This window comes from Coffea eugenioides, chromosome 11 (genome assembly GCF_003713205.1).
Source record: "Coffea eugenioides isolate CCC68of chromosome 11, Ceug_1.0, whole genome shotgun sequence".
In the NCBI taxonomy this organism is placed as follows: Eukaryota; Viridiplantae; Streptophyta; class Magnoliopsida; order Gentianales; family Rubiaceae; genus Coffea; species Coffea eugenioides.
Genome location: NC_040045.1, coordinates 50,498,719 through 50,511,701, shown reverse-complemented (window position 1 = coordinate 50,511,701; position 12,983 = coordinate 50,498,719). Strand labels below are relative to the sequence as shown.

The window sequence follows — 12,983 nt, the reverse complement described above, 5'->3', positions numbered from 1 at the left end:
CCCCCTCTTGTCTTGAACCCGTAGATATCCATAGCTAATTTTCAGCCTTTGGCCGGTGATCACCATCAAAACATTAAGGCTTGGTGGGTTCAAACCTAATCTCCCACTAATTGCCACTATATATGGGTCTGCTTAAAAAATCTATACGAGTGTATAGTGTACCCGTGTGATTCAGTGGTAGTTTAGTCCTCTCTGAGTTATCTTTGGGTCTCTCCACGCCTCCCTCCCTTTAGTATAGAAATAATAGTGTAGGTCTATCGTATCCAACGAAGAAAAAAAAAAAAAAAGAAGCTTCTACTTTCTTTCCCTCGAATCGACCTATATTCTTTCTCTGTCAAGACAAGAAAATGAGGGAGATGGGAGTTTTTGTCTTACTACGAGAGCAGGGTTAGGAAGGCTTGTTGCCAGCTGCAATTTCCTCCACCATCAGCGCCAGAAGTTTTAGTAGAGTAATAGAGGCTGTGAAGGGTTTCAAAGTTCCCTTGAGAAAAGATGGGGAATATGCTAAAATTTTAAAAATTTTCAAATTGGCCCCAAAAATTCTAGACAATGCAGTATAGCAATCCTCAAGACTTTTAGTTTGTAATATTCATAAATGGACTTTACTTTTTAAAATTATTGTATGACCCTATTTGCTTTTTGGAATGAAAAGGTAAAGTATTTGAGTTTTAATCACCTTCAATAAATACTAAAGTAAATTGACTTACCCGTGTCGTGATAATTTAAAATCTCAATTCCTGCATAAAATTAACAAATCAAACAATGGATTTACTTTCTTTGGAAATCATTTCCGTTAGCACACCTGAATTCCACCAATTCTATCATACACCACTAATAATAATAGGATTGCTCCCTCTTGCACTTACATATCTTTTCTAATTAATCTTATTTATTCAAACATTTAATACCTGGAAAAAATCTTAACGAGCCCAATGATGATTACTCAGGACAAAAGAAAATTCTAGTAAGGTAGAAGTGGTATTTTAAGAAGTGGTGGAAGGAAGGGAGATTTAAACACAAGACCTCTAAGTTAGAGCCTCCTGATATAATTAATATTCATGGACTAAATGATTTAGCCACACAAAAAAAAAAAAAAAAAAAAATTCCAATAATGCCATTGCTGTTTTTCTCTTGACGAATGCCCGTCTCAAATTCCAATAATTATTTTTAGGTGGTAGAATAGATTTTGGGAAACTTGCAACTCATAAGCGAGCAATGGCATCAACCAACCAAATGAATTAACCACCTACACGAGTTTATGTGGTGGACGGTTAGATATTAACGGATGAGCGATGAACAAATATCACACACATATGGTCCTGAAGACTGAAGCCCTAAAAGCTGGAAAGAATATCATCGATCTCATTATTTTTTAATCAATGAAAGTGATCAATGCCTTTCATTGATCCCTGCCACCGGTCCGCGATTTATAAAAAGTCCAAGCGGCCTCCCAATAGTCCACGGCTACGGTCCCATTACATTAACGTGTTCCCCAGACAAACAGGCAAGAAGGAAGAAGTTGAAAAGAGAGAGAGAGAGGCTTGGCATCCGTTAGTGACTGAAGAAGAAGATGGGAGTGGCTGAAGATGCACATAACGTGAAGGTCCTGGGGTCAGGCGAGAAGACCGTCGTCCTTGGCCATGGCTTCGGCACCGACCAATCCCTTTGGAAACATCTCGTACCTCACCTTGTTGATGAGTACCGCGTCGTCCTTTACGACAACATGGGAGCTGGAACGACGAACCCCGACTACTTCGACTTCGAAAGATATGCCTCTCTTGAAGGCTATGCCTATGATTTACTGGCCATTTTGGAGGAGCTCCAAATTCAATCGTGCATCTTTGTCGGCCATTCTCTGTCCTCCATGACGGGTGCAATTGCCTCCATCTTTCGCCCTGATCTTTTCGAGAAACTCATCATGATTGCGGCTTCCCCGCGGTAAAGAAAGTTTCGCTTCCAATCCAGTAGTTAGGATTGATTGCAGTCGTTATGTACCATGACTTCCAAAAAAAAAAAAAAGTTGCTTAACCTTTTGATTTCTTGAAGGTTCATAAACACTGACGACTACTTCGGAGGATTTGAGAAAGAAGATGTGGATCAACTCTGCAATGCAATAGAGACGAATTACAAGTCGTGGTGCTCTGGATTTGCACCCCTTGTGGTAGGGGGAGACATGGACTCGGTTGCCGTCCAAGAATTCAGCAGGACCTTGTTCAACATGAGGCCGGACATAGCACTGAGCGTGTTTCGGACCATATTTACGTTCGACCTCAGGCATTTTCTCTGCCGCGTCACCGTCCCTTGCCATATCGTCCAAAGCACCAAGGACTTGGCCGTACCGTTAGCAGTGTCGGAGTATCTCCACCAGAATCTTGGGGGCCAGTCTCTGGTTGAGGTCATTTCTACGGAGGGTCACCTGCCACAGTTAAGCTCGCCGGACATCACAATTCCGGTCATTCTCCGACATATTCGACATGATATTGGAAATGAGTGATTTCTGATCAGCGGACGTCGTTTGTACTTGTATTTGTACTAAGCTTCGTAGATGGGCTTTGACTGTGTGCGTGTGCGTGCGTTTTTTTTTTTTTGTAAAAAAAATATTTGTAACGTTTGTTTCCATTTTCAATTCCTCTTACAGCTTAGAGGTAATTGTATGTTTTAGTGATCGTTTTTTTCAATCGTGTTATTTGAGATTACAATTGATGCATAATGATCATAACGCTCGTGCAGACAAATTACAATTTAGTGAAAACTTGATCCTAAGAATTCTCATTGCTAAAGGCTCAGTCTTGACAAGATTATTAGCTCATTGTAATGGATAAGATTTGAACGGTGGTTCAAACTGAAAAGTCAAAACTAATTCTAAAATTGGCAGCTTGTAGAAATTGCCCTGGAGGGTGGGTAATTTATGAGCTGAGCTGGAATTGAGAGTGGCAAAAGAGATACACTGGACCCGCGCTTGATGTGACCGTGAGGGGACGATACGTTTCAAGCTTCTGACTCCCCTTCTTAGGGTATGGCAACCTATTTAACTTCGGTCAGGGTTCGAGTCCCGTTGTTAACCTGTTCGGTGTGGAGTGGGGTCTCCTTTTCCAAAACGCAGGAGGATTAGTCGGGCCCCGTAAGGAATGACCCGGACACCTCCCGTGTTGACAAAAAAAAAAAAAAAAAACATGATACCAACCTTGTCCGACAAATTAAAAGTTCAACTCAAATCGTTTAATGTAATTCTTTTATGTAAACTTGAATTTACAATTCATACAATCAAGTTAGCGTACAATTTATGATTACACCAACATTGTATGAGTTCATACTAATGATAATAAGAATTACACAAATTGATTTAAACTAACAAAACTCCACTTGCCAAAAAAGAGCTAAACATTACCAAGTGCTTGTAATTAAAACTAAAAGAAGGTTTCACAAATAAAACTCCAGAATAAGTTTCACTAATTAACATTGCAATGCCGGACAACATCCGAAATCCGAAGGCGCTACTTGAAGAGTAGGACCGCATGGCCGTTGTGCTTTTCTTCAGATGTATTTATTATAACCTTCGTGGGCAATGCCACGCGCATGTTTGAATCAGAAGGGTACATATAAGCGGGCCAACTTGCGTTGGGCTAAGCGGACATTCTGGCATACAGCTCATTATGTCTGAAATAGGATAAGCCCAAAACATGCTACTGTTTTCAGACCTATCAATATAAGTGTGGAAGCAAAAACTCCTGTAATTGGGCTTTCCGTCAGACCACAAATGGAACAAGAAACTTTTCTTTGTGGTCAGTTTAATTGTCACACAAACGTACGGGATTTTCCAAATATAAGCCCAAATTAAGAACTGGATAGGAGTTAGGTGACCAACGCGATAACTTTTAGGGAAGAGGAATACACAAAAGCATCCACAAATTAGATAGTAGAAATACATATATTTTAGGGATAAAGATATAGGAAAATGGTAAGACTTAAAAAGAAGTAATGAAACTGAAGTCTGAAAACTGAATCCTGAAATTTAAAATATGAATCTATAAAGTTATTAAATTATTAAATATTAAATCTAATACATTTGAGTACATATCACATTCAGTGATAAGTGAATAGTTTATTACTTAATTTTCAAAGCAAGTTTTACCTAGAAAATTCAGTATCACTTAATTAATTCAAATGTTCAATTTTTTATTATCAAACAGTCTGAATATATTAAAATATGAATCTATTAAGTTTAAATGTTGAATTGGGTTATCAAACAGGATCTAAGAGTAATTTGCAACTCTATGAATTACAGCATCTACCATCTATCTCTCTCTCTATATACACTTCCTTGAAAAATAAAACATCTCAGACGTGAAAATCATAAAACTTCGGTACGCATATATATCAATCAATCAGGGAAATGGCCTAAATTAGCTGTTGGTCTCATGACCCATTTGATCAATAATGAACATACACGAAATTCTTGCACCATTTTTTATAACAGACTACAAATATACACACATGCCTCTCGTCATCAGACGCAAGTATAAAGATGCATGTGAGGTCTTTATCATATTAACATACATGTTCATATATGCAGGTATGTCCCTTCTTATCATAGGTAACACCAATAATAATATACCATGAGAAATTCACACTCGAGTCTTCAAAAGATGTCTTCGTTTGGACTCTGGAGTCTTTAAATACTTGTCTCAAATAGTCAATCGGCAGGTGACAAGACTACAGTCTTGCTATATCAGGATGCTCAGCCCCAAACTAACTCTCATCCTTGACGGGTTAGCCACCGAGTGAAATACTATATATTTTTTACAATTACAATAAAATTTAAATCATGCGCAGCAGTACAATCTTTTGGTCTAAAGGCATAACCTATCTCTTTTAACTCTCCTCATCCGCAGAAGTCGATGGTTAACAGGAAAAAAAAAAATGGCCATACGAATAAAGGAGTCGTGCTGACCCAATGACCTACTAAGTTTACAATGTATTCATCAGGTCAACCGGACCTTTACTAATCCGAAATTTTCAGAACAAATAATGTGACGTGCTCCTAGCTCGTGGCAGTTCAATATGGGTAGTTTTTCTTTACTAGGGAATCAACATGCGTGTTTGCTTAGTATCATTCGGGACAACATGTAAGGAAAGCAACTAAAAATGTTCTACTATAGTTGATTAATGTGTAGATCTGTTAAATGTACAGCCTGCTTGGCTTTGGCTCGTGTAAGCTTGAGTTCAACTCGTAAATTTAATTAAATGAGCAAGCTCAAACATTAAATTAGACTTGTTTAATTAGATGAACCAAGTTAGGTTTGACTCGAGAATAGTTTGTTTAAACTCGTTTAGACATTTATTCGAACAAATATTACTAATTTTTCTTAGTAATTATGTAGATTTATCTTGTCTTGGTTGCTTAAGATTTTATTTTGTTTAAATATTACAAATCCTTTTTATATTTGGCGTAATTTTTCTCATTCAATAGGCTTAAATTGGTTATATTTTTTGAGTTGTAAAATTGTATAAGATATTTAAACACATTTAGACTTTTCAAGTTCAAATGACTCATTCATGTTATATGAATCGAAATCAAGTTCGAGTTTGAATTCAAGATAATTTTAACAAGTTAAATTCAAACAAAAATTTTGACTCGTTACATAAAGGAGCCGAACTTGAGCATCACTTGATAACCTAATCAACTGAACTTGAAAGCGAACAGTTCAGCTCGTTTATAACTCTATTAATCTATAATAAAATATATTTTCCGGAAGGGGCCTTAATCGCACCTACTTCCTCTCTCTGGTCCCTCCACAGTCCTCTCGAATCCCAGGAGATCTGAATGGGAGATTGATCTTACAGCAAATTGATGCATCAAAATGAGCAGAGCATCCCTCGAAACAATTCAAATGAAATTTCCTTACGCGTGAACTGTAGACTTGGACAGGAGCAAGAAGAGAAAAGGACGTTGTCATATTCCTGTCGTGGCGTAGTTTATTGTTCGTTCATCATACTAGTCTCATTTGAGTACAAAACAACGGTTTTATTTCTTCTTTTTGTTATAGCATATGAACTGGTCCACATTATTTTAAAGTTGCAGAAGAAATTTGCTCAGTTCTTCCTTATTTTAGATTACCTATAACTATCTTCAGTTTTGTTTAATTAGTTTCTAAACAGGAGATTGGAAATTTTCTTTTTATTAACATAAATATTCGCAAAACCTTCCATAAGCATCTGAGGTTCAAGGAAAAGGTATTAGGTGTGCCACGTAAGTAAGTCGTATAGTACATTAATATCAATCACTCATCATTAAATAATGGTGATCGGTCATTTCTTGTATAGTAAATGCTAGATAAGGAGTGATTCACCGCATTATTTGACGTAGTTTTGATTGGTATTAGTGTATTGTCACGTGACGTGACGTGACGTGGTGTAGCTAATATTTTTCCAGGTCGGAAGTCTGTCTTGATTTCTCAAATTCAATTCTGACGTGTCCGGCTTCTAAAATTAGATAAAGGCCTTAAATTCTTGCACAAAATCATAAATCACCTCTAATTAAAAACAGCATCCGTAACTTTCTCTAATTTGATTCTTGGTAAAACTACGATGACGTTGGTGGATGTAGACTTCCGCACAAAAGCGTGCAATCGACCGGAATATGCTGCATTAGTGCACTTTCACCATGGAGTAGCATTTGCCTAGACCTCTTGGTTGCTGGAGAGCGAAATGAGAAGCCCATTATGTCAGTCTCAGTTGGGCTCCAACATGAAAATAATACCTCATCAACAGTGAGACGAATGCAAGGCTGTCTATTGTGAAATTACAGTCGATGTGACCTGTTGGGCATTCTCAACTTCAGCTAAGATTAATCTTTTTTTTTTTTTTGTTTTTCCAAACTTCAGCAAAGATTAATTACTACAGAGAATTATCTCTATATGTTTATCGTCTGGTATCGTCTTTCGAATTGTATGCTACGACAAATACTCGATGCATATCCTCATCATGGAAGTTAAAGTATGCCGCTAAGTACAGTAACAACCTTCTTATGACGATTACGTGCAGAACTTTTGTAAACTAACAGAAACATCAGCATCAACAACCACCCAATAATTGTGTTACTAAAGAAACTAGCCAATTTCGAAGATCCAATCAAGCAAGATGAGTCGTAATCTTCAGAGCATGGAGTCCGCGCAGGGCAACACTTATAAAACTGCTGACTCCATTAGGAGGGAATCTCACACAATTTCGTCGACCAATCCCCGTCACAGCCCCAGAAGATTCCACTGCCCGTCATGCAAACTTCAATTGTCTCTCAAATTTGTTGATCCTTCTTGATTAGTATTATAAAATTCTTAACCCTCTGTGGTATGCAGAAGGATTGAATTAATCAAAATGCATAAACAGCTGTCCGTGATCCCTCGATCAGCTCACAAATGGATGACGACCACATGCAGACGAATAATTTCAATTTGTATACGCGTCAAACATCAACACTTAAGCGAATTAACCTTTCTCTTTAATTTTCTAGTATTTTTTTTAAGAGTAAAAAAGTTGGGGGAGTCCCTAAACTGTCATTATTGTCCACTTTTGACCCCTGATTTATTTTTTTGTCTTCGACTGGCTCCTGAACAATTTAAAATGTATACTTTGAGGAATTTTGACCATTTTAAACATAAATTCTGCCGAAATACAAGGGCATTTTTGTCTGACCATAATCAAAGGTATTGAGAACTTAATAAAAAGTAGCGAGAGTAAGAACAGAAACCCTTAAAAGAAAAAATCCTTTATTTTGCTTGAACTCTTCATCAAATTTCTCTACAAAAACTCCAAATTCATTGATTTCATACTCGAGTGTCCAAAGTTTCATTAGATTTTTCATGTCCTTTTCAAGTATGAAATCAATGAATTTGGGAATTTTATGGAGAAATTTGATGAAGAACTTAAGTAAAATAAAGGTTTTTTTTTTCTCTCAGAATTTCTACTCCTGCTCTCTCTCTCTCTCTCTCTCGATGCTTTTGATTAATGTTGGACAACAATGCCCATCGGTTCCGTTTGGATTTATGTCTAAAATGATCAGAAGTCCTTAAACTATCAAGTTTTAATTGTTCAGGGGCCAATTGAAATAAAAAAATATATCAAGAGTGCAAAATGTACAATGATAATAATTTAGGAACTCCCTAGATTTTTTACTTTTTTTTTTTTTAATAATTTGAGAATTAACTTTGTATAGGCATGTACACAGCATGACCATTCGTATGTACGTATATTCTCATCAAGAACAATGTCGAAGCACATGTGGTTCTTAGTCGTTAGTCATCATCCTTCATCCCACTATAAAGCTCTCTCTCCATTACCGCCCAGAAAAGTGCTAAAAAATTCTCACAGATAGTAAGTCAAGTAACAGACAATCAAAGCCCAAGTGCCTGCTTAATCCCAATATAAACAAGTTTTCGAGTCTTGTGGACCTTAAAAATTAGCCAGCCTTGCTATTAGACCTAATTAGTTATCACTTTCACCAAATTTGCGAGGAGAAGGGAACGAGAATAAGTGGTACTAGTAACATAAATCAGATGGGGATAGTGGAGGAAGCTCACAACGCCAAGGTCGTAGGTTCTGGGGAGCAGACCATAGTGTTGGCGCATGGGTTCGGGACGGATCAATCGGTGTGGAAGCACCTGGTGCCACACCTAGTGGAGGATTACAGGGTTATTTTGTTCGATAAGATGGGCGCCGGAACCACCAATCCGGACTACTTTGACTTCGAAAGATATGCTACTCTGGAGGGCTATGCCTGTGATGTGATCGCAATACTGGAGGAGCTCCGGGTGGATTCCTGCATATATGTTGGCCACTCCGTTTCGGCCATGATTGGCGCCGTCGCTTCTATTTCTCGCCCTGACCTCTTCACCAAACTCGTCATGGTTTCTGGCTCTCCTAGGTAACTAAATAGTAATTACTAGTACTGCTGCTGCTGCAAATTAATTCCCACAACGCCCAGCTGGTACACCTGAATTACAAAGTATACTGAACACGTACTGGAATTAAGCTAACAAACCCATAAATTTTCCCAAAATTTCGTTACTTCTTATGGGCTAGTTTAGTACAATATTCAGGCAAGGGGTCGGTGTTGTTTACAAGAAGAACTGCAGCCATAATCCTTGGTTTCCATCTTTTGGGGTTAATTGCAGGCCAAGGGGAAAAAAATCACGTCGTCTAATCCTGCGGAATATTTGTTGCTTTTACTGTTCTAACTCCTAATGATGGAAGAAATTTCATTTCCTTTTAGGGGGAAAATTTTTTCTGGAATTATTTTATCCTAAAAATTTTATAATGTGAAATCAACCAAGCTCTATATTTTACCACCTGCAGGTATGTCAGATACCGTCTGCTGCTTTCCATTTGTTCCCAACCCCGTATCATGAAAGCGAACGTAATACAATAGCAATCTATTTTCTCTCAAGTTGACGCAGCCTTCGGGTTGAGACTTACAAGTTGGAATTGATGTATTCCATTCCATTTGTTTTTTCCACTTAGTAGAAAAGAATAATGACTTTTGAAGTGGGGCCTGGAATAGCAAAACCATCCCCACCCCCTTCATAATCCGACAAACATAAAAAGGAAATTCTACGTGTAGTCAATTGATTAAATTAATTTTTTTTTTCTTCCTACACTTCTTTCGTCATTCTATTTTGCTTTTATTTTTGTTTAAAAACAAATTTCCTCCAATCAAACAGGTACCTTAACGACGTGGATTACTATGGAGGGTTCGAGCAGGAAGGTCTGGACCAGTTATTCGAAGCCATGAAGTCAAATTACAGGGCATGGTGCGACGGATTTGCACCCTTGGCCGTTGGAGGAGACATGGACTCGGTTGCCGTGCAAGAATTCAGCAGGACATTATTCAACATGAGGCCTGACATAGCACTCAGCGTTGCTCAAACCATTTTCTGTAGTGACACGAGACATTTGCTAGCCCATGTGAGGGTGCCTTGTCACATTATCCAGAGCATGAAGGACTTGGCCGTACCGGTGGTGGTCTCCGAGTACCTTCATCAAAATCTGGGGTGTGAGTCCGTGGTGGAGGTCATGTCCACCGACGGTCATCTTCCCCAGTTGAGCTCGCCGGACGTCGTCGTTCCGGTGCTGCTCAGGCACATTCGTCATAATATTATGGTTTAGGGAATTTTTATTTACTTGTACTCTTGTTTATTTGCAGCGTCTTTGTGGAAAATGGTGTGGTTAATTTGTGCAACGAAGTTTGTTTAGTGGGAAATGTTTTTTTTTTTTTGAGAAGGTGATTTTCCGGTACATGTATGCTCGCAAGTTTCCTTTGAGAAAAGGCAATCCAAGGGAAAAAAAATGAAGAATCTTTCAGTGGAGTATTAGATGCGTCTAATAAGATTTTTTTTTTTTTATTAAAAATAAAAAAGAATGTCACAATCCCCAACTTTCAAGGACGAGGGTGGATAAGGCCTCAAAAATTTGTGCGGCTCAAATCACATTTTGTAACTCGATTTTCACGCCGTGTAGGACCTACAAAAATGTTGTTCTATTTTACTCGCTGTTGTTCTATTGTTACACCTTGTACAGATGATGTTATACCATATACAAATGGTGTTACACCTTCCGGAGCGGTTGTTCTGACAACCGCTCCAGCCCCGCGTCCAACTTTCAACGGTCTTGAAGACTCGACGCTTAGCACTGACAGCACCTGGAGGCAATTTTTCTAGAAAACTTTCCAAATTCCGCTTTCTTTTCGGATATTCATGATTTTTTTTTCTACTGAAACCCTTAAAACTCATGATCCATCCCTGTTTATATTATATAGATCATTCTTAGTTGGTGAGTTCTTTCGTAGCTTTTAAAAATTGCATTAAATACGAACTGGCTGAGAAAAAAAAAATATCGTCATTTTTTGCATTTCAATTGTTGAGAAACACTCTTACAACCCTACGAAAATTTTGGGGTAAAAAAAAACTGCACAAATGGATTTGTTTTTTTCCCTATTCAAGCTCAAGACGGAAACCAATACACAAATTTTACATCACTCCATCGGTAGCTCTTGCCTCTGGTCAAATTCGCAAGCAAATTGTAGCTTCATTATGTCATGAGGGTTAAAAACAAACATCACTCCTAAGTATAAATATTACCCTACAAGCAAATTATGGCCCAAGCAAAACAAGTGCAAGAATTAGCAAGAAAGGATAACCAGGGAGTCAGCAGTGAAGTTAAATGCATAAATGATCCGGGAGCTGCAGGGAGCTGGTGGAGTAGTATGAGATGAATGGGGCTGCTGGAAAGGGGGGATTTTACACGAAATTGGGGAAGGCGAGTAACGTAGTGCCAGAAATTTGGACTATAATACAGGGAATGAAGCTTGCATTGGAGAAGAGATTCAGAGAGACCCTTAATAGAGCCAGACTCACGAGCTAGGATCTGATTAATTAAAGAAGGGCCTGTAAGTAGTCTACGTTGGGACTGTTTTCGATTGATTATTTTAACTGAGTATAGATTCTAATTTTGAATAATCAGTTTTTTATGATGTTATCGGCTGCTTTTCTATCTTGAGTATAGACTTTTTAGTGACCAAAAAAGTTAAAATATATAATCAACTTTAAAATAGTTTTTACCGGTTTTGATTATTTCTTTTATAATCAATTTCTATACTCAGATTTCGTAAAATCTAAGGCAACCGAGAACAAGGTCATTATAATTTAATCAAAATGGCCATGAGTTGGATAAGCGCAAAGATTGGGAATGCAGACTGGTTCATATGTACGGAGGAAAAGCAGTATATGCCAAAACTCAAGCACTGCATGGGCGACTCACTTGGAAGATGCTAGGATCTCAGAGATGAAGAATCGAGGGAAAGATTAAATTGAAGATGAAATAAGGAAGGAATGGAAGAAGAAGAAGATTAAAGCAGAGGAATTGAAAGAAGAGCCTAGGGCAGTGAAAAAAAAAAATGAGCCAAAAATATTGTTATAGCATAAGAGACCCTTCTATCCCATTACAACTATTTATAAGGCCCCCGATACGTAACTAACCGATGCCTATACAAGAAATATTAACACCTAATCAGTAGGAATATTCATTGTATCTGGACAGAAGATTCGCCATGTCTCTGCGCAGTTTATATAGGACTTTGATGTACTTGGGGTCGCAACCCCGCGTGTATGTGCCTAAACCCACCTTTTGACCAAAGCAAAGAGAAGAAAAGATAAAACTCTCCACCTCGTAAGCACCAAGGGGGCATGAGTCCCACATCGTCTGGTGAGGATGTGAGTATCTAGGATTTAAATTTCATAAGTGTAGCTAAAAGTCAGCAATTATCTTTCGATTGGACTTGTGAGATTAGCTTAGGTCTTAGGAATTGATATTCGGCCAAAAGTAAGCACCAAGGGAGCAGGATCTCAAGAAAGTCAGAGAGAACGATCCTCCATGTTCTTCAAGCTCAAGCCTTTGGATTAGAAGGGATGGGGACGAATGACGGGCCTGTATTGTTGTGGACTACGTTTATTCTTCAAGACACACACGACAGCAAGCCCACGAATCTACAAGCCCTGGCCCTCTGCAGTGACGAACCTCATGCAAAGCCCTTATCCGTTCACGTGCAGGGCTCTGCAGGCCTGTACAATTGTTTCTCAAGCAAGGGATCTTCTGCTCTTCATCGCGTATGGCGGTGACGCAGCTTCCACAATTCTTTCCTTGCGCAGGGAAAAGGCCTGTCTACTTGTCTGCAGTCTGTTGCGCTTTTACGCTGCCAAGTGGGCTAAAAGTTGCTTGTATCTTCCCTGAAATTTACTGATTCCCCCCCCCCCCCTTCCCTCTATCTCCGCGGTCTAGTATGCAATTAGCTTTCCATTAGTAATAACTAGCGGAAAAGGCACAAGTAATGTGTGTACGCATTAAGAAAAATTCTCAAAGAAAAAAGATTAGCTATTTTTTGAAGTGTTTTTAAAAAATTTTACTGTAGCAGTATGAAATTTTTTTTTGTATGG

The 12,983-nt window shown here is 38.4% G+C and overlaps 2 protein-coding genes across 2 annotated transcripts; both read left to right on the top strand.

Annotated features, from left to right (window-relative positions):
* Nucleotides 1-1,346: 1,346 nt before the first annotated feature.
* LOC113751612 (probable esterase KAI2) lies at nt 1,347-2,710 on the top strand. Its single transcript, XM_027295676.1, has 2 exons — nt 1,347-1,938; nt 2,047-2,710. The coding sequence occupies exons 1-2, from the start codon at nt 1,571-1,573 to the stop codon at nt 2,492-2,494; spliced, it is 816 nt and encodes a 271-aa protein (XP_027151477.1). The 5' UTR covers nt 1,347-1,570; the 3' UTR covers nt 2,495-2,710.
* Nucleotides 2,711-8,292: 5,582 nt separating this feature from the next.
* LOC113751515 (probable esterase KAI2) lies at nt 8,293-10,367 on the top strand. The gene is made up of 2 exons (XM_027295551.1): nt 8,293-8,920; nt 9,717-10,367. Exons 1-2 carry the CDS (start codon nt 8,553-8,555, stop codon nt 10,159-10,161), a joined length of 813 nt encoding a protein of 270 aa, XP_027151352.1. The 5' UTR covers nt 8,293-8,552; the 3' UTR covers nt 10,162-10,367.
* The last annotated feature ends 2,616 nt before the right edge of the window (nt 10,368-12,983 follow it).